This window comes from Cotesia glomerata, linkage group LG6, assembly GCF_020080835.1.
Source record: "Cotesia glomerata isolate CgM1 linkage group LG6, MPM_Cglom_v2.3, whole genome shotgun sequence".
Taxonomy (NCBI): Eukaryota; Metazoa; Arthropoda; class Insecta; order Hymenoptera; family Braconidae; genus Cotesia; species Cotesia glomerata.
The window spans coordinates 24,314,112-24,338,006 of record NC_058163.1 but is presented as its reverse complement, the minus strand read 5'-3'; the positions used below and the strand labels follow the sequence as shown (position 1 = coordinate 24,338,006).

Sequence of the window (23,895 nt, the reverse complement as noted above, 5' to 3'; positions counted from 1 at the left end):
TTATTTTTAAAAGTTATTGTATTTTATGTTGAAGAAATCTAAATAATTGTGTGTTGTTTGATTATTTTTAACCACTAACATAAATATTTCAATTGTAATTGTTTTAAAGAATTTAGTTATCGGGAGGTAAAAAAAAAAATACCATTGTCTCCCAATAATTGCTTATCGTAAACTAGCAACCTTGCAGTCACTATGTGACTGCCGTGACTTGTAAACTATAAATAAATAAAATTTTGCTTTATTAAATAATGACTTTTGTTAAATTGCACTGTACTTTCTTAACTATTGACGTTTTTAAATATATAAGCTCATCCTGATGTTACACTCATCAAGAGCTTTCATTTGAATACCCACATGCATTTTCATATATATATATATATATATATATATATATATATATATATATATATATATATATATATATATAATATATATAAATATATGAAAAATTGATATGATGTGGGTACTTAAATGAAAGGTCTTAATGAGTTTAATGTCAAGGTGAGCTTATATCTTCAAAAATGTCAGTAGTTGACAAGATAGCGATGTCAGTTCTTAATTATTGACATTTTTAAAAATATAAGCTCATCCCGATGTTATACTCATCAAGAGCTTTCATTTAAGTACCCACATCAATTTTTCATATATTTATATATGTTACATATATATATATATATATATATATATATATATATATATATATATATATATATATATATATATATATGCATATATATATATATATATATATATATATATATGCATATATATATATATATATATATATATATATATATATATATATATATATATAAATATATGAAAAATTGATGTGGGTACTCAAATGAAAGGTCTCGATGAGTGTAATGTCGGGGTGAGCTTGTGTCTTTAAAAATATCAATAGTTCACGATATATAAGGTCTTTTCGTAATTATATATCTATTCTCTTAATAATATAGATAATTTTCAAAAATAAAAAAATTGTCACAATATTAATTAATAATTGTGAATGTAAGAGATCGAAGGGTTGGCTGCGATTATTGCGACGATAGTGTGTTCTTCACACACATGTGGAGCAATTTGTGTCGATGTAGACAGACACAGTAAGAGCGAATACAACTAGCAGGACAAGTACATATTGGCTGACTGGGAATACTACACAGTATAGAGTATACAGTGGTTAGCGGTTGATGAACGCGCAGAGTAGCTAATCGAATTATCGTTGCTTTGAAGATCAGAGTCCGTGGATGATCGGATCACGTGGCCAATGGACGAATTCCCAGCGATGCGAATCACTTCCGTGTGCTCGGACATGTCATTCCGTACACACACGTCCATCTGTAGATTCGCTCCGTATAACGCACAATTACAGACTCATCTTGTCTCCTCTCTTCTGCATCCATTCTATTCTGCCTCAACTTCAGCTTGTAGGTACTGTCACCACAACTTTCTCCCGCTTTGTACTGAGTAATGACTCCCATTGACGGGTAATGAGAATTCTTCTACCCCTTTTGTCAGTTTGATAAATAAGATTCTTCCGTCGCTTCTGCTGATAAAATTACACGCTCACAAGTCCAGAAATAAACTTTTAGTTATTTTATTCATTTAATATCTAAAAAAAAAATTACTTCATTCAAGAGAAATATTTTTGATCCAATAAAATTATTTTAGAATAAAATTTTTAGTATTAATCATTTACAAGATAGTTTTTAAATTTTTCAGTAGTGAAATAATTAATTTTTTAATTAAAATTTATAATAATTTAATAGAAATTTGTAACAAAGTATCGTAATATTGAGTGAAAAATGTTAAAAAGGCGTAAAAAAAATTTTTTTTGCCATTAAACTCAAAATCGTTCAAAATGTCAATATTAAGAAAAAAAATTTTTTGAATTACTAATTTAAAAAAAAAAACATTCTCAAAATATACACCTTTTTGATTTTAAGAAAATTTTTGGCCTTTCTGGCTTTAGAAAAAAAAATTTTTCTCTTTAGTTTTAAGCTCACATTAAAAAAATAGTGGACTTGTTTTAACAACAGAATTCTAGAATTAAAAAAAAAATTCTTAAATTGAAAAATATTTTGTCATGCTTTACTGGTAGAAGGATTTGTTTATATTTAAAAATATTTGTTAATATTTAACAAATCATTTATTAGAGACTATTTTCTAGTCGTTAAAAATTTTTTTTAATATTTAAAAAGATTTATTAATATTTAATAAATGAATATCAGTTTTATTAAATACAAACAAATCATTTTCAATAATAAGAAATATTTATTTAATACTAAAAAGTGGCCTTAAGGCAATAAAACTCTTCAAAATAATTTTCTTGATTCATCAATTTTTATCTTGAATCAAAATAATTCAATGGATAATCAAAAAAACTTTTATATGGCTTTTTAAAATTTTTCACACGATGTATATAATAATAATATCTAAAACATAGATTAAGATAGTTAGAGGGTCCTGAACCGCAAGAATTCATGTGGTCAGATTCCGACGGTTAGCCTCGCGGAGAAAATAACTCGTTGAAATTCCTCCCTTCTTCAGTTTATTTTTAATTTATTTTCCGGCTATTTGAAAACTATTTCGGTTATTTTTTATATAAATTTGAATCTTTTATTCGGCTTGGACAAATGCACTGTGTACAAAAGGTATTTTATATTTACGTTTCGTATGTGCTTGTATTTGTATTTGTTTGAGTTATTTTTTAGAACGAGAATGAGAATGTCGGATAAAATTATTGAGATGGTTTAATTTAGGGATCAAAGGCCCGGAATGTATTTGCTCGGAAGTTTTAACCACAAGGAGATATTAACGTCACGAGTAATACTGTGTCCAAGCAGACCTATTCAAACCGCAAGGAACTTTGTTAATATTGTAGTTCACTCTGCGTCATATCATGTTATTACCATTCGAGATGAAATATCTGTACTAATAAATGAAGGAAAAATTTTTTAGCATTTAAAAACTTATTTCTTGTCAAAAAAATAATTTATTTTATTGTTATAAATATTTTTAATTAATAAAAAATAGTTTCAAACATTATTTATTTATTATATAAATTTTATTTCATATTAAATTAATACATATTATTAATTTCAATCATTATTAATTTTTATTTCTATTTTAAATAAATAAAAATTAAAAACAAACAAATTTATGACTAATAAATCTTGTTTTTTTTTCTAAATAAAAAAATAAAATATTTAACTTCTGAAATAAAAATAATTACTTTGATTTTTTTAAGAAACTTATCTGAATTATTTTTTTTAATTAATTAATTACTAAGCCAATTTTTTTTAATACAAAATTTTAATTGTACAAATTTCTAAAAAAAATAAAAAATTACTTAGTAAATTTTTTTTTCTCATACAAAGCTAGATCTGGCCATAGATTAAAATTTTTCTCGAGCGGGCATTAGAGAAAAAACTATCTCATTAATTAGTATAGATAAACTTGAGAAAAAAAAAAAATAATTAATTTTGCTTAAAAAAAAACTTTTATTGATCCGAAAAAGTAATTTTTGAAGTGCCATAAAAAAAATCAATATTTTTACTATACATTTTTTTATAAATTATTTATTAACATTATAAGAATACAGATAAAAATAAAAAAATGAGAAAAGATGAAAATTCAAAAAATTAGCAGCTGATGAATGGTTGGAACTACGGTCATCTCCAAATTTCAATTTTTACTATTTTTAAAAAATTCAAAAAAGTCAAAAAAAGTGGTGAAAAATTTTTTTTTCAACTTTCCCGTAGTTCCAATTATAGCGACATTACTCTAGATTAATAATATTTTTTATTTTTTTGTTTCCGATTGTTAGGAAGGTTGAAATCGTGGGTATAGTCACGTATCAATTTTTTGAGACCTTCCCACTTCATCAGCTGTTAATTTTTTGAGTTTTCAACTTTTTTTATTTTTTTATTTTTTTCTGTATTCTTATAATGTTAATAAATAACTCATAAAAAAATGGATGGTAAAAATATTGATTGCCTTTTTTTTACGGCACTTCAAAAATAACCTGAAATTATAATACCTCCTTAAGCAGAAAAATTTCTTAATGAAGTAAAATTTAACTTAGAACTTAAATCAAGAGGATTAAATTCTTCAAAATGATTCTCTTGTGAATTAATAATTTTCTTCTTAAATTTATATAAATATTTTTTTATCTCAAAATTAATAAAATTTTTTTTAATAAATAAGGTAAAAGCCCCAATTATTGACGGGGGTCTAAATATTGACACCCTAAATTATTTTTAAATATATTAAATTATCTGTAATAAGAATAACGATCAAATAAATTTTTATTAAATTCTAATTAATTAAAAAATTGAAAAAAATCACATTCAGTTCAAAATATTAAATATTAATTATTAAAAAAAAATAAAGTTACCACCAGTTCATCAAATCAGCTTACGAGCGTCTATTTTCTTAACAACTTTGGTTAGAAAAGCATTTTTTTTTAACTGCCGAGTTTAAATTAATTTTTTCATGTAATTATATGATCTATTTTTTTTTTTTAATTAACAATATATAAAATATTTATAAAATTAAATAATCGAAATTAATTGTATGCTTTATGATATTTAAATAATGGGAGTTAATAACTAGTTCATAATTTTTATGGTGAATCCCATATTGACAGCCAGTCGACAGCGCTATGACGCCTTTTTTTTAAGTATTAAATACGTTATATACGCGATTATATTCAAAGCTTTTAAGGTATTACCCTCGCGACTTCCGTCGTCAAAAGTTTATGCTAGAGTGTATGGTACATACTGGATAGTCATTATTGACAAGCCTAAAACTTTTTGCTGTTTATGTACTTATTTCAGCCAATCACGAACGAGAAACTGATCGTTTGAAAAGTCTGGCAACACTGCGTGAGCGTTGAGACATTTTATAGTGGTTATACTGTAGTGTTTTGGACTAACTGTAGACTAACCTCTGTTTTGACACATGCGTTTATTTATTTATTTACATACATTTATTCAGAAATATAATTACAATGTCTGAAAAATTGACTTATAAAGGACGATTCATAAAAAAAGTCCTTGAAAAACGACAGAAATCTCTAGCAAATATGAAAATAACAATGCAAATAACAAATAGAAAAAAAATAATTGACAATGATGTTTTGTTTTTTCAGAAAAATCAGTAACTAATTTTTTTATGTTGATGTATTAACTGATTTTAAATTTTAGTATTTTTTTTATTTTTTCATCTGACTATTATTTTTATAACTTATGAAAGATTAATAAATATTATTATATTAAAATTGATAACTTTTTGAATTTTTATAAATATAGAAAAATACTTATTTTCATAAAATAATCATTGTTATTTTTTTTAAATAAATAAAATTAATAACTATAATATTAAACCTAACGTAAATTAAACTTTTCAAATTTGTCAGCGCATGCGCGTCTCATACTTCTTTTGCGGCTCACAAAACTTGCGCTGTTGCCACAGCTTTATTAACGTATCCCCTCCTCGGCTAAAGTCTGGTAAATTTTTCATTACTCATTAATAAATATCTCTGAAACTGTGTGGTAATTATCAATGAATTTTTTTTTTAAATTGTTTAGTTGTTAGTTAACGTTACTCTAGTTTTTTAAAAAGATCCTAAGAAAAGTTTCTAAGATATAAAAATGTTTGTAGGTAAACTTTTCGATATTCCGTATACCGTAATGTATAAGAGCGTTCAAAACTCAAACTTTGAAATTAAATATTTCGGAAACTAGATGGTCAAAAATTCTCAAATTGCGCCAATCGATGCAGAATTATATAGATATTAACCTGCCAAAGTTTTAAAAAAATCCTAAGAAAACGACTCTGGCGAGGGTAATACCTTAACTGTCAAATAACTCGGCGTGTTTTAGTGTTAAATAAGTTTTTAAATAAATTGTTATATTTTTCATAATAATTATTCATTCATAGAAATTATTATTAATTAACTTTAATAATATTGATTACTTTATATCAAGTTTTTGATAAATAACAATATAACCAAATGATTCGACGCATGTGCAGTAGGGGCGTCAATAATTGGGGTTTAGTTACGGTACGTCAATAATTAGATCAATCAGTTTTTTAACCCGTCAATAATTGGTGTATCCAGATCATATATTTAATTATTTAAAATTAATTAGTAAATATCACTGATTATCGTTTTAAAAAAAGAAATTGATCAGTTAAAACATTACTGAAGACATTACCACAAACAAAATTCATCGATATTTATATTTGATTGCTTAAAAAAAATGAAATCATAACTTTGTCTCTTATAGCGTCAATAATTGGGGCTTTTACCTTATATCCAGTTGAAAATGATATATAGCGCTAAAACATTAAAACACGTTTAATAATAAATGAACATTACACTAGTCTGAAGAAGGACACCGCATGGATGTAGAAACTAAAATATGTGTGTGTGTACGTTGGTCACAAACTAATTCGATTCTAAACTCTGACCACCACCGCAGTCAGGACACCACCCACGGCTCGGAGCTCGGACACAGATGGCACTAACCGCGGTTAAATTCTCAGGCACCGTAACTCTAATTACTCATAGACAACCCGACTAGAACTGAGATTCAACCATCTGCCGTTGAAACTTGATAAAAGCTATCCGCCAACGACACTTGCAGATATTAAGCTCTAATACGTTTATCATATATCACTCTGATAAATAATTTTACCAGTCGAAAGTTGTCACCCGAACTTCATACCATCGATTATTTATTGAGCCAATCTATTAATTATTCAGACCATAAAAGTTTTCAATCTTTTGATGAAGATGAATCTGGCTTGATCATTAATATTTTATTTATCTTTGACAGTTGATCGGTACGAGATGACGATGGACGTAAGCAAAAGTGAGTCCAATAAAATTGGATCTACTTCTCAAGATTGCGCTGGATGTGGAAAAGCTATTACCGAAAGGTATTTTTCATTTATATTTAATTATTAATTATTCATTCGCGAATTAAAGTCTTTATATGTCAAAAATTATGGATTATTAATAAAAGAACTTTGGTGTGATAATTTTAATGACAATATAAATTTTTACGGTATTTTTAAAATTAATTTTTTAAATAATATTGCTGTCGCAAGATCAATTATTAATAATTTATTTAAAAATGTAAAGGAATAAATTTTTTAAACTAATAAATCATTCAAAAGTTCTCCAAAAATTTTCCATAAAAAATTAACTATCTCTAAAAAATATATTGTCTTGAATAAAGACGGAAAATTCTTGAATCGAGTAAAATTTATTTAAATCAAGAGACGAAAATCTTAAAAATTAGTTTTTTAGTTCAAGAATTTTTCTCTTAAATTAAATTAATTTTTATTTAATTAAAATTGATTCAGATTTATGAGTAATCATTAATTAAGTATTTTTAAACTACAAAAATTATAAGACAGTTATTTATCGTACAACTAAGATAGTTAGTGTTTATGATATCCGATAGATGGCGAACTGCTGCAAAATTTTCTCAATAGTAGAGATTTAAGTCGGGCATTTAAAGTTTCAGGAATTTAATAATTAGTTAAAATTTCTTTATTGTAACAAACTTTAAATTTTCTAAGTACTCCCATGAAAAAAAAATTTTAAAAAAATATATGTCAAAATACACGAAAAATATATTCTAAATATATTAAAAATCTATAAAAAATATTTAAATTATGTATAGTAAATATATTTTTAATAACTAACTTTTGGCCGATTTTCATATATATTTTATATGTTTCAAATATATTTTAGATATATTCAAAATATATATTTTCTATATTTTTAGCAATGTATTTATTATTTATTTTAAGATATATCTAAAATATATAAAATATAAATGAAAATCGGTCAAAAGTTAGTTATAAAAAATATATTTATTATGCATATTTTTTATATATTTATATATGTTTTATAGATTTTTAATATATTTAGAATATATTTTTTATATATATCGACATATATTTTTTTTGTATTTTTTTTTCATGGGGGTAAAAATAAATGTATGGATCATTTATATTAAATTGGAAATTTATCGCTTGATAATTATTTCTTATACATAAAAATAAAATTTTCTTTTCTAAAATAAATTTTCTTGACGAAAAAAAATTAATTTTAAAGAAAAAAAATGTATCTTTGAAGAAATAAGAATTTTAAAAAAAAAATTTTTTTTTTTAAATTTTTTCTCAGTGTAAATATTATTAATTATTTCTAAAATTTATTTATAGCATTTAAAATGATCAAAAAAATTTATTTTAATTAATAAATTTCAGACATTTAAAATAGTATATTACACACCTAGGGAAGTAAAGTAAGAAATGTCTCAGATCACATGTAATTGTTGGCCGAGGCGAAGCCGAGGTCAACAAACATGTGATCTGAGGCTTTCTTATTTACTTCCCGTGGAGTGTATACTATTTTTTTGTCCGACGAAGGCGGAAAGCGGCAACTTAGTTTAGCGCAGCGGGACAAAAGTTGTCACTTTCCGCCCGGAGGGCAAAAAAAAAAATTACCATCCTTAAAAAATATATTTCTGAATTTCAGATATTTATTAAAAGCACTGGACATGCTTTGGCACGAAGATTGTTTAAAGTGCGGGTGCTGTAACTGCAGACTCGGAGAACTGGGTTCGACCCTCTACACAAAAGCCAACTTGATCCTCTGCAAGCGCGATTATCTCAGGTACTGTCCAGAATTTTTAATACAACATCAATAGAACTCTATAAGTATTATTATAATATAATAATACCATCGAAACATTGATACACAAATATGAATACAAATTTAAATATAATTTGAGAGCCAATAAGGACAAGAAGATATTACAAATCGAATTTCACAGATGAGTTTCCTTTATTTAATAAAACCTCGAAACGAGAAGCAAACGTCATATCAAATACGTCAAATGATATATGTAATATATAATACATAATACATAGTACAGTACATAATATAGGGTGAATTCCGATTGAAAGCAAGCGAATGAGTTAATGTCGACTCGAGGGTGGGTGCTTAGTGCGGAAGAGAGCACAGGGTAAAAGTGAGTAAATAAACCGTGTTGAGATTACAGCCTCCCGAGGGAGTTTTACAAACACACAGGTGCTATTGTACAAGTTCCGAGCTATTGAAACTAAGGCCTTTATTAATGGCCCAATATTTGAGGAGGACATTAGTGTTGCTGTCTCTATGTCGTTTCAAGTCGGTATTTATTGATTCAATGGCTTCCTGGTATCACAATCTACATATATACATACACGTTAAATTTAATCACTTGATGGTTATTTCTTTTCTTTTATTAGCCGCTATTGTTATTGTTGTTTTAATTTGTTTTTTTTTTTTTTTATATTTATTTCAGGTTGTTTGGTAACACCGGATACTGCGCAGCGTGTTCGAAAGACATACCAGCCTTCGAAATGGTTATGAGAGCCAGGACAAATGTTTATCATCTCGAATGTTTTGCTTGTCAACAATGTAATCATAGGTACGTTTTTTTAATAATTGCACGCCTCAGAGCGCGAAGCGCGTGAGGTTGTGCTTTATACTCGACTCATCAAGGTCAAGCAATTTTGTGATCTTTAAATGCCTCTAACGCAACCATATTACACTTATACAATGATATAAGTAGATGAACACCGAAAAAACACTTAAATTAAACCATCTCTTACTTTCTAAAATCATTTCATGTTGCTATTTTGAAAAAAAAAACGTTTTGAAAAAAATTTTACGTGGACGTCCGGATGTCACCCCATTTTGGATGTACCAACGATTACTCCCGAACAAATTGATATTTCAAGACCGGACCTTTTTTATTAGTTTAAGAATTCGATGAACTGGGTCCGTATTTCATATCAGTGGCCTAGCTGACGTATTTTTTTTTTTAATTGAATTTTTATTGAAATTCACTACGATACAACCGTACAAATCCAAACGAACTTTCTTATTTGTCACGTGAAAACTATGGCGCCACTTGATCAAGCTAGATTTTTTAAGATTGCGTGCGCATATGACAAGAAAAACGGCGCCGATATTTAAAAAAAAAATAAAAAATACTTTGTAAGAAATTACTTCATTATAATTTTTTTTTTTTTTTTAATAAATTACACAGTTAATTTTTTTCTTAAAAAATTAATGAGCGTTATGAGGCGTGCACTTTTGGATTTTCCAAACTTTTTTATTTTTTGACTTAAAAATATTTTTGATAGAATTTTTAATAAATTTGTCGAAAATAAAATATTGATAAAAAATTTTAAAGGTGACAATTTTGTAAATAATTTATAAAAAATTTTATTTTTTAACTTTAAAATATTTTTTTTAAAATTAAAAATTTTTTTTTAATAAATTTGTCGAAAATAAAACATTGAAAAAAAATTTCAAAGGTGAAAATTTTGTAAATAAATTATAAAAAATTTTAATTGTTTTAGTTTTTTAATCATTTATTTTTTTATAAATAAATTATAAAAAATTTTAATTTTAAAATATTTTTTATAGAATTTTTAATTTTTTTTATTAAATTTGTCGAAAATAAAACATTGAAAAAAATTTTAAAGGTGATAATTTTATAATTAAATTATAAAAAATTTTAATTATTTTATTTTTCATAATCTTGAAGAATAATATAAACAATTTTTCAATAAAAATAATGAAAGAAGACCTCTAATAATTTTTATAATTTTTTTAACAAATAAATCACAGCAAAAAAAAATTATTTAAAAAATTTCATCTCTAAAAATTATAAATGCAATTTTTTTTAATTAATTTTCTGGGTTTAAATTTATTATTAAAAAATTGTCAAGTGTCATATATTTTTTCTAAATAATTTTTTTAATAATATAAAAATTATTAAACAATAAAAATAATGACTAAAATTATTAAACAATAAAAATAGTGACTCTGTAATAAAATTCAACGACCGACCCATAAATTTTCTCCAATTTGGAGTCCACGAGAAATTAAAACGAAAAGATGTATCGGCTCCATTGCACTGGACTTAACCGCGATTAACCAACTCAGGTGTTTTATGCTCGCCTCGCAAGCTCGCGATCGCGTGACTCAACAGCCATATCCGTTTCCTTTTGCCTTGCAGCGGTCAACTGCTACCAATACACCTCTTCTCGTTCCTCCACGACCCTTTAAGCTTTAGTTAATCTTCAACCTCAAACCAATGGCTCGTGTCTGCGATAAGGATCTCTGTTAAAACCCACTCATGCCGGACATTTCGGTAAGTTTCATGTTACATTGTGTATTATCATTATATGCACAAGTACTATGTATGAAACTTGAACTTTAACTGTCCAATAAAATAACAACTACTTTTTTTACAAATTAATATAAAGTATCGACAGATAATAAATTCCAGTTAAGAGAGATTTGTGAGAAAATGAAAAATATAAAATTCTATCAAAAAATTTTTGATATTAATTATTTTTTAACTACTTAAATAACTGATAAAAAAATTTTAATATTCATAAAAAATTTATTTTAACAAAAAAAATTTGAATTTAGAAAGTTATATTGCAAATTTTGATTGTATTAGATTGTAAGAAATGACCTTGTATCTTATGAACTATTGATATTTTTAAAGATATAAGCTCATCCCGCTGTTACACTCATCGAGACCTTTCATTTGAGTACCCACATCAATTTTTCATATATATATATATATATATATATATCAAAAATGCATGTGGGTACTCAAATGAAAGCTCTTGATGAGTGTAACATCGGGATGAGCTTATATTTTTAGAATATATATATTTTATATATGTATATATGAAAAATATATCAAAAATGCATGTGGGTACTCAAATGAAAGCTCTTGATGAGTGTAACATCGGGATGAGCTTATATTTTTAAAATATATATATTATATATATGTATATATGAAAAATATATCAAAAATGCATGTGGGTACTCAAATGAAGGCTCTTGATGAGTGTAACATCGGGATGAGCTTATATTTTTAGAATATATATATTTTATATATGTATATATGAAAAATATATCAAAAATGCATGTGGGTACTCAAATGAAAGCTCTTGATGAGTGTAACATCGGAATGAGCTTATATTTTTAAAATATATATATTATATATATGTATATATGAAAAATATACCAAAAATGCATGTGGGTACTCAAATGAAAGCTCTTGATGAGTGTAACATCGGGATGAGCTTATATTTTTAAAATATATATTATATATATGTATATATGAAAAATATATCAAAAATGCATGTAGGTACTCAAATGAAAGCTCTTGATAAGTGTAATGGGATGAGCTTATATCTTAAAAAATGTCAATATTTAAGAAAGTACAGTACAATTTAACAAAATTCATTATTTAGTAAAGAAAAAATTTTTTTTAAATTTCTCTTAATAACTAAAAAATATTGAAATAGGTTACCAAATTTTTTCTAAATAAATAAATTTATCAACAACTAAAAAATTCTATTATCAGTAATAAAAAAAAATTTGCATCTGACATAAAGGTAGATGTTAATCGACTGACAGCGAAACTCCTCCAGCGAAACAACAAACCTGGATATAATAGCAATAGAAGCTCTTCTACGTCTTTCAGTAGCATCAAGCATAGTTGGTTAAACTGAACTGACTTTTGTCGGGAGCGGTTCCCATCTAAACTCGTCCTCGTCCGTCAATTATCCTTGCCAAGGCAGTATAAGTATATATAAAGGGGCTGTAAATCTCAAGTGCTCTGGATCACAATCCTCAACACCCTCAACTTACTGCCTACTTGCTAACTAAATCTCTAGTCTCCTTATTTATCTCAACTTTACATATACCACCTTATAGTTTGAGGCAACACGAGCCGAGAACTGAGAACTTGGAGCTTCTAGGATGCCAAGTCAAGCAGAAACAATCGTTCGTTAAACATCTCCCAGATTAAATTAAATTGTCACATTCAGTTTCCAACTTGTGTAGACTCTAGTCGCAGTCTGTACAATGTATATTGTGCGTCCTTGTATTGAGTATGTATAGAATTTTTGATCATCCTCACAACGTCGCGGTTGAAAGTTAAACATGGATTTCATTATTTTGCGGAGCACTTTTGATTTAGTTATTAACATTTAACGCTAAGATTTGACTTATTATGTAAGATGTGAGCGACAAGGTTGCTTAATTTTAGATTTTAAGGGAAGTTAATTTAATTAAAAGACTGATTTTAATTATTTGGAGGCTGACATACGTAATTATTTTGTGAATAAAAAATTTGATAAATTTTATTATTTAAAAATGGTGCTAAATTTTTTAATAAAATTAATTTTTATTTTTATAATTATTTTAAGAAATAAAATTAAATATTTGAATTAAAAAAAAAATAAAATGAATTTAGTTAGATTAAAATATTTAATGTTAACTTAACATACTGATAAAAAAATTAAATTAATTAACAGCTAATAAATTTTTGCGAACCATTTTAAGTAAATATTTTATTGAAAAAAAAAAAAAATTTCTTGAGAGAATACTTACAATTTTCCAACCAGACGATAATTTACACAAATAGAAGACCTTTGGAAAGAGGGCGCGAATAAAACTAAGGCTCAGTGAGTCTTGACTCGGGGGGAGTTGGATTTGCATCGGCCATTTTGCTTCCGGTGTCCCGAGGGCGGCTTCCGGTCAACGTCACGCAGTTTCTAAGCTGTTAAATATATGCACTGGGGTGCCACTGTGAGCATACACCAGCCATATATAACACACTGGGGGTAGCTGGTAGCGAGAACGTGGAGCCTCCCGGAGATCTCCTTCCGCGATTATATTCAAATTAAATGCGAACTCTGAGCCGTAATATAATGCCGCCAATTTAGCCTCTTGGTCTCGGGGGAGCCTTCGGAAATTTCTCTTACTTTGACTCTATATTTACTTTGTCTATAACTTACCTACTCAAGACCTGCTATGCAGGTCTTTAGAGCCAACAAATCTGGTTAATTATTGCTACTTTTGTTATTATTTACAATAATAATAAATTTATAAAAATTTTGCAATTCAAAATTTTGGGTTAAATATTAAAGTTACAAAAAAATTATATCAGACCTTTTTTATACACAGAAAAAAAAATTTCTTGACTGGAGAACAAAATTCTTGGCTCAAGAAAATTTTCGGGTGTCTGAAGGAAGACCGAAGTAAAAATTTTTCTTGAAATTCTATTCTTGGTGGGTCATTTTTTCTTAATTCAAATTATTATAAATAAGGTAAAAGCCCCAATTATTGACGCTATAAGAGACAAAGTTATGATTTGATTTTTTTTAAGCAATCAAATATAAATATCGTTGAATTTTGTTTGTGGTAATGTCTTAAGTTATTTACTAATTAATTTTAAATAATTAAATAGATAATCTGGATACACCAATTATTGACGGGTTAAAAAACTGATTGATCTAAATATTGACGTACCGTAACCCCAATTATTGACGCCCCTACTGCGCATGCGTCGAATCATTTGGTTATATTTTTATTTATCAAAACTTGATATAAAGTAATCAATATTATTAAAGTTAATTAATAATAATTTCTATGAATGATTAATTATTATTAAAAATATAACAATTTATTCAAAAACTTATTTAACACCAAAACACGCCGAGTTATTTGACAGTTAAAAGCCTTGTATATAATCGCGTATATAACGTATTTTATACTTAAAAAAAAGGCGTCATAGCGCTGTTGACTGGCTGTCAATATGGGATTCACCATAAGAATTATGAACTAGTTATTGACTCCCATTATTTAAATATTATAAAGCATACAATTAATTTCGATTATTCAATTTTATAAATATTTCATGTACTGTTAATTAAAAAAAAAAAATAGGTCATATAATTACATGAAAAAATTAATTTAAACTCGGCAGTTAAAAAAAATGCTTTTCTAACCAAAGTTGTTAAGAAAATAGACGCTCGTAAGCTGATTTGATGAACTGGTGGTAACTTTATTTTTTTTTAATAATTAATATTTAATATTTTGAACTGAAAGTGATTTTTTTTCAATTTTTTAATTAATTAGAATTTAATAAAAATTTATTTGATCGTTATTCTTATTACAGATAATTTAATATATTTAAAGATAATTTAGGGTGTCAATATTTAGACCCCCGTCAATAATTGGGGCTTTTACCTTACTTTTTTTTTTTTTACTCTTGCTGGTATAGTCCAGCTGGCCTCTATGAATATCATGTACAGCCGATGTTTGTTCGGCAATGAATCGAGTCCTCACAGTCGAAGACAATCGAAAATTAACCTGGCGCATAGCGAAAATTATTCGACCATGGTGGGACTCGAACCCATGCCTGGCCAGTACCCGTAGTTCGATGTCAAGCACGTTAGCCGCTCGGCTGCAAGTACTGGTTATTATAAATACTTGATATAAATTTTTATATTTGATAAAGATTTTTAGATACTTTAGGGAAGCAGCGCCACCTACTTCAGCTGAGAAAAAAATTTTCTCACCTTGAGAAAATTTTTCTCGAGAATATTTGATACCTATTTTATATTATTTTAGCGTGCAATTATACATATTGAATGAAAAAAAATGATGAAATATTATTTGATCTTCCCAATTGACATGTTAATCAATAAAAATATTAATGAAAATTTACTTCTATATTTATATTTAATTTTTTAGAGCAAGAGAGAAATTTTCTCAAGACAAGAAAATTTACTTCTGTCAAGAACTAAATTTTTTGGAGCTTCGAGGCTGAATTTTCTCAAAACAACAAGATTTTCTTGACAAATAAATTTTCTTGGATCAAGATACGTATTTTTTAAAGCAAGAAAATTAATTTTGTTGAAATAAGTGAAATTTCTTGTCAACAAAAATTTTTTTTTTCCGCTCAAGAAAATAATTTGAAAGAGAAATATCTTCTTGGTTCAACCTTTTTTCCTGTTCAGAATTAAGTAAGACTAACATGCCAATTTGAACAAAAATTGGCTAAGTAATTGATTAAACTAAAAATTTATAACAAATAATCTCCTTAAAAGAGTCAAAAAATAATTTTTATTCTATACCTTATATTCTGAAACTTAACTCTGTGCTCGTGAGAAAATTTAGCGGTCATTCGCCATCTATCGGAATTTTTTAACATTACTTTTGATCAAAAAATTATATATAAGCATACGTGACAATATTAGGGCATATTTTGTTATGAAATCAATTTTCAACACTTCTGTAAGTTTCTTGGCAAAAAATTGAATATCTGAAAATAACAAAAATGAAAATTATAAAATTTATCCGTGGCTTTCAAAAGTTTCTGGTGCTGATTCTGACTAAAATATTAGACTTAAAAAAATTATAAAACACTTTTTTTTTTAGAGAATTTAATTTCCAACAAAAAAGAATTTTCTTTAAATCTTCTTTAATCAGAATTTGAAAAATAAAGACTCGAATATTCAAGATAATTAATTAAAAAGGTATTATTATTATTATTATTATTATTGTTAATAATATCCAATTACTATTTATCTACTAGACGACTGTTAATTACACCGGGGTTTGTTGGAGAGAGGACAAACAGAAGCATGATGCACAAAAAGACGAAACTGAAACGGTATCGCGTTCAAGCGCGGCTGCATCCAAACATAGCTTTGGTTGCGTTTTCAATTTTCGATGGTGATAATCCGTAGAGGGCTGTGACAGTAAGAGTAGAGACCTAGTGGTAAGTGATAGTGCGAACAACTGGTGTAAGCACTGCTGTTGCTGAGAGAGGGAGAGAGAGAGAGAGAGAGAGAGAGAAAACCGTGGAAGCCGCTTTGTCATCGGATAACCTAGACTTGGTGCTCGGTTGTGCAGGGTCTGGTTGCGATAGAACGTTACTGTTACGAACTATATGCATAACAGCATAGTACAACCCCTAGCTGCTGTGTTTCATCCGATACCGGTGTCGAGCCTGCCGTAATAAGCGTTTCGTCGATTGTAAATGAACGGCGTCGAGTTGCCTAGATTGGAGATTTGATTTCCTTGATCCACACAATACCTCGCTACAATTTGCGAGTGCATCACATCGACATTTGTACGGAAAGTCAGGCTTGAATTATGTTGTAGCTCCTGTAACTTTTGGAAAAAAAATGAATTATAATCTATATTATTAAGAGAATAAGAAAAATTTTGTGTCCAGGATAGTCATATGATAAAATCGATTTAGTGTCATTACGAAGGTCTTAATTTGAATTTGTGCCTTTTAAAGGTTTTATATCATTCTCACCAATAGTCAACATATTGATAAGTATTTAGGCTGCATTTGAAAATGCTCTATCTCTAGATCCATAATTAAGAAATTACCTAGAATCTTGAGAACTATTGACATTTTTAAAGATATAAGCTCATTAACACATTACACTCATCGAGACCTTTTATTTGAGTACCCATATCAATTTTTTCATATATTTATGTATATTATATATATGTATATACGAAAAATATATGAAAATGCATGTGGGTACTTAAATGAAAGCTCTTGATGAGTGTAACATCGAGATGAGCTTATATCTTTAAAATGTCAATAATTAAGAAATTACCTTCTATCTTGTGAAATATTGACATTTTTAAAGATATAAGCTCATCCTGACATTACACTCATTGAGACTTTTCATTTGAGTACCCACATCAATTTTTCATATATTTATATATATATATATTATATATATATATATATATATATATATATATATATAACTATAAACCAAAACTTACATCCAAATATTACAATGAATTATTCGACTGAATATTTTAATGTAGCCTCTTACCTATCTATATTTTGTATTTTATATAATTTTAAGTAATTTTGTAAATAATCTAATGTATACTTATATTCATACACATTTCAAATGTAATTTAAATACCTTGCCATTCGGCCTGTGCCTTGGCATTTATCATGAATAAATAAATAAATATATTATATATATATATATATATATCATCGAGATGAGCTTATATCTTTAAAAACGTCAATATTTAAGAAAGTACAGTGCAATTTAACAAAAATCATTATTTAATACAGCAAAATTTTATTTATTTATAGTTCACAAATCACGGAAGTCACATAGTGACTGCAATGTTGCTAGTTAATAATAATAGAATTATATTAATTGGATTACAAAAAAATAATCAAATTTTTGGCCTAAAAACCTTGTAATAATCATTAGAAATAAATTTATCGAGAGTTTTAAAGCCTAAGATCTTCTGGAATGTTGTAGAATATAAACGCGAGGATGTAATTTTGAAAATTTTAAATTTCTAAATGAAAAAAAACAGTAAACTAATTAACTTCTTAAAAATTGAAGCTATGACAATGAGAATGACAATGTGATAATTTAATGGCGTAACAATTATCAGCATTGATATTTATACATGAAAGCATGATAATTGATGCGAACGCGACTGTTTTTACAGCGTAATTGGGGGTAACGATTGGGGGTAATATCAAATGAGAGAATGACAATAGCAATAGCAGCGGTTCTATGATAAAACTAGTGTGAATAAAATACAGGGTAAATATGTGAATGTGTGAGTGCGAGTAGTCACAAGCGCTGGTAATTAGTGGTATGCATAAATCATCAAGCAAGTAAACGCGTGGGTGAGCATACACATGTACGTGCATAAAGAGTGTACGGTTATATATGCTGCACCCATTACACTCGTGACACAAACGCGGCTATAACTGTAATGCCCCAATGGCAATATATGTTCATATATATGTATAAGCATACGTAAATGTAAATATCAAGTTGTGTGCTGGTGATATATTTATACATATATGAAAGTGCTACCGCTGCTCTACTCGGTGAGTCGAGATTGCTGACACACGCTGATTTATTTTAAAAAGTACTTACTTGGTTACTGTGTTTACATTTCTAATTGCGTGTCGGGCTGTCACGTGCTTCAGATGTCATAAAGGTGTAAACTTTTTTTGCTATCTGACCAAAAAAAAAATCTAAATTGATGGAATTAAATTTTTTTTGCCCCAATATAATTTATTGAAGGTATGAATGTAATTATTATAATTATAATGCACTATTTGGTATTTCAAGAGATTTATGTGATAAATTTATTGAAGAGAACCGTTTTCGGGCAAGATTAATCGTGACGTTTATTATCCAGTAGTTAAATTTGTCAGTTTAAGTAGAGGATTTAATCCGCGGTTCGGATGTATTAATTATTTATATAATTAATGACACAGACGATTAGTGCTAGAAAACTTTTATTTTTATGAAATTATAATTTTATTACTGTTCTAAATAATTTTAGTCAATTTTTTAAGTACCTGCGGATAATATAAGGTTTAATTAAAAAATATTTTTGTTAAAAAAAATGATAAATTTAAATATTAAAGAATATTTTATAAAAAATAATAAAAATTGTCTTTCTACTAAAAATTATGGAGTAGATATTAAAAGAAAAATCTTTACTGCAACGCCGTAATTTTTCTTCATTAAGCCCTTAATTAACATCGCTAAAATTGTAACAAGAAAATATATTTCTTCATTTGAATAAATCTCAATTAATGCGTAAAAAATTAAATATTTTTTATTTCCTTGCATTTTTCAAGAAGAATTTCAATTCTTCTGAAAAATAACTAAAAAAAAAAATTAAGATTAAATGTGGAGACATCTCACAATTTTTAGACTTTTTTTTATCTATTTTAATAAAATTAATAAGAGAATAAGAAAAATTTTGTGTCCAGGATAGTCATATGATAACATCGGTTTTTTTAGTGAAATTTAGTGTCATTGCAAAGGTCTTGATTTTAATTTCGGCCTTTTCAAGGTTTCATATCATTCTCACCGATCAATTTATCATGATAAGTATTTAGGCTGCATTCGAAAATTCTCTATCTCTAGATACATAATTAAGAAATGACCTTGTATCTTGTGAATTATTGACATTTTTACAGATATAAACTCATCCTGATGTTACACTCATCGAGACCTTTCATTTGAGTACCCACATCAATTTTTCATATATTTATATATATTATATATATATATGTATATATGAAAAATATATGAAAATGCATGTGGGTACTTAAATCAAAGCTCTTGATGAGTGTAATATCCGGATGAGCTTATATCATCAAAAACGTCAATAGTTAAGAAAGTACAGTGCAATTTAACAATATATAAGATACATAATTAAGAAATGACCTTGTATCTTGTGAACTATTGATATTTTTAAAGATATAAGCTCATCCTGATGTTACACTCATCGAAACCTTTCATTTGAGTACCCAGATCAATTTTTAATATATTTATATATATTATATATATATGTATATATGAAAAATATATGAAAATGCATGTGGGTACTTAAATGAAAGCTCTTGATGAGTGTAATATCCGGATGAGCTTATATCATCAAAAACGTCAATAGTTAAGAAAGTACAGTGCAATTTAATAATATATAAGATACATAATTAAGAAATGACCTTGTATCTTGTGAACTATTGACATTTTTAAAGATATAAGCTCATCCTGATGTTACACTCATCGAGACCTTTCATTTGAGTACCCAGATCAATTTTTCATAAATTTATATATATTATATATATATGTATATATAATATATATATCAAAAATGCATGTGGGTACTCAAATGAAAGCTCTTGATCAGTGTAACTTTAAGATGAGCTTATATCTTTAAAAACGTCAATAGTTAAAAAATTACAGTGCAATTTAACAAAAGTAATTATTTTATACAGAACAATTTTATTTATTTATTTATAGTTCACAAGTCACGGCAGTCACATAGTGCAAGATTGCTAGTTAGAATAATTATAAAAAAAAAATAAAAAGAAAAATTTTACATATATGTATATATGTAAAAGATTTGGAAAGTTATATGTGGAATTTTTAAAAATTCTTTTTTTAGTTCTAATTTAATTAATAAAAAAATTCTTAATTTTGATCTTTAAAAAAATTAATCTATGAATTTTTTATTAAATTATAAATTTTATCAGCCAATGAGCTTGATTGCAAGTACAACCCTTTCTTTTATAATATTAAAAGAAGATCAGACCTGGAATGATACATGGAATTGAACTTTTGTAGTAACAAAAGGCTAACACCCTTAGAATGATGTCTATAAGTAACCATAAAGCTTTTCGTTGAACTCATCACGAGTGTTGAGCTCAAGTGGGAGGGGCTGCTGACCCTACTCTCGAGGATGACGTCGATCCTTCCGAGTCCCAAGGGTGAAATGGCTCATTCCCGTGCACTTATCCACCAGCGTACGCCATAGATAACCATAGATTAATGGGCTTCGCACCACTACAAGGAGACCATCGCTGTGATATATACATGAATGTATACATGTATGTATGCTACGCGATCCCGGCTGGAAATGAGCCAGACTGAAACATCTCCGGAGTATCTGTGTGCTAAGAAAGAGATGGAAATCTCTGTGGCAGATATGTGTGCGTATGTTTTCTCTGATTTATCGTTTATTGAGAAATATTGCCGATCTCTTTAGCTGCGGGCCGAGATTAACCCCCTTCGAGTTTCCGTTCGATCGATTTACTTTTGTCGTGTCATTTTTACTTTGTATCTTCATTCGTGGATCTAAAAAAAAAATTTGGAAGTTTTCGAAAAATATTTTCAATCCTTAAATACATTTTTAAAAAAGTTTGGAAAATCCAAAAGTGCACGCCTCATGACGCTCATTCATTTTTTAAGAAAAAAATTAATTGTGTAATTGATTAAAAAAAAAAAATTATAATTAAGTAGTTTCTTACACTGAAAAAAGTAAACTGTAATATTCACTCGGATTCCGGTTAATTTTTAAAGTTGCAAACAGTAAAGCGGACACCGGGGTGGCAAAAATATAAATATTACAGAACTTAATGTAGAAAGTATAAAAGCCACAATTTATAATTTAATATCCAAAATAAGTGATTAGTAGCTGTCACTATAGTAAATAATGACTCTTTCATCTTAAAAAATTACAGTTTCAAACAGTAAAAATTGCCATTTCAATATATACTCCATATTATGAGGAGAAGGGCAACTTAGATGAAAGAGAAGGGGGTCTCACTCTGGGAGAATTTAACATTTGAAACAGTAAAAATTATACTTTTAAAATATACATTTTACCAGTCCAAGCAAGTCAATAATTACAGTTTGATTTTTAGCGTTGCGCATAAAATTTACCATTTTACTTTGTAAATATTGATGTTGCTTGTATTAGAAATTTACTAACTTTATTTTATACTTTTTACATATCATAAGATCATTTTTTAGTTACGAAATGATAAATATCAAAGTCTGAATTTTTAATTATTATACTTTAACATTTTAGACATTTACATAGCGAATAATACTGTTTGAAATAGTATTTTCTCCCATGTAAAGAGTAAATTGTAACGTTTGAATGGTAAATATTATATAGTGAATAGAAAATCACGATTTTACTGTTTGACATGGTAATTTTTAGCAGTTGATCATTACTTATTATAAATCGACTGTTATTTATTACAGTTTACTTTTTTCCGTGTACAGAGTACTTTACATTTTTTTTTTAAATATCGGCGCTTTTTTTTCTTGTCATATGCGCACGCAGTCTAAAAAAATCTAGCTTGATCAAGTGGCGCCATAGTTTCCACGTGACAAATTAGAAAAGTTCGTTTGGCTTTGTACGGTTGTATCGCATAGTGATAGCGAATTTTAATAAAAATTCAATTAAAAAAAAAATACGTAAACTAGACCACTGATATGAAATACGGACCCAGTTAATCGAATTCTTAAACTAATAAAAAAGGTCCGGTCTTGAAATATCAATTTGTTCGAGAGTAATCGTTGGTACATCCTAAATGGGGTGACATCCGGACGTCCACGTAAAATTTTTTTCAAAACGTTTTTTTTTTCCAAAATAGCAACATGAAATGATTTTAGAAAGTAAAAGATGGTTCAATTTAAGTGTTTTTCCGGTGTACATCTACTTATATCATTGTATAAGTGTAATATGATTGAGATAGAGGCATTTAAAGATCACAAAATTGCTTGACCTTGACTAGTCGAGTATAAAGCACAACCTCACGCGCTTCGCGCTATGAGGCGTGCAAAATAACTAATGTTCTGAAAAAATATTTTTTAAAAGAAATTGTCTATACAAACTAATAAAATAAAAGTATTTGATCCCCTAAAAAAATCAATCGATTTTCGCGATATATAAATGAATGGACAGTTATTTAAATGAGAGTATCGCGGCAGCTGAACTGCAGTTGGGCTCACGCGGGCTGCGTAAATATAAAATAATTCTCTGGTCGGTTATTAACGATAATAAAATAGCGATCTATTGTGGAAATTCATCGAGAGATTTATAATCGGCTACTCTTGTGTCCTGTCACGTACATCCGGCTGTTATCTGTCTATAATTTTTGATAGCGTGTCCATTTTAATTGATATACGATTTAAACTTTTCACTCCGTTTTTTGTTTATTATTATCATCGCCATTTGTGTTTATAATTAATCCCCGATTCGAAGCTATGGCCTCCTGACACGATATTTTATCTCGAGCCCAACCAGGATAAATCTCCAAAATTTTATTTTAATATTGCACGCCTCAAGCTACTTCACTCACAACACTTCAAGCTTAATTTAAGCAATTTTATGCTCTTAAGATGCCTCTCAAAATCATATTGCACTTATACAATAATATTAGTCGTCATATATCACTAAATAACCCATCCAAAATTTTTTAAAAAATCATTTTATGCTTCAATTTTAAGAAAAAAAGTTCTATGGATGTCTGTCAGAATTTTTTGTATGTAAACACGATAACTTTTGAAAAAATTGACGTATTTTGACCGGGATTTTTTTATTAGCTTCAGAATTACATAAGCTTGCTTCGTATTACAGATGGCTGCATAAATCAGTGT

At 27.5% G+C, this 23,895-nt stretch overlaps 1 protein-coding gene across 4 annotated transcripts in view; it reads left to right on the top strand.

Annotated features, from left to right (window-relative positions):
* LOC123266460 (LIM domain only protein 3-like) overlaps positions 1-23,895 on the top strand; it is a 161,217-nt gene that overhangs the window by 80,531 nt on the left and 56,791 nt on the right. For 3 of the 4 annotated variants that reach the window (XM_044730697.1, XM_044730700.1, XM_044730698.1), the window contains exons 1-4: positions 979-1,431; positions 6,849-6,951; positions 8,564-8,701; positions 9,375-9,500. In XM_044730697.1, the coding sequence (XP_044586632.1) occupies positions 1,248-1,431; positions 6,849-6,951; positions 8,564-8,701; positions 9,375-9,500 (551 nt within the window). In that variant the 5' untranslated portion in view covers positions 979-1,247. Of the gene's footprint in view, positions 1-978; positions 1,432-6,848; positions 6,952-8,563; positions 8,702-9,374; positions 9,501-23,895 lie in introns of those variants that run through there. The other variant, XM_044730701.1, reaches the window with a different exon arrangement.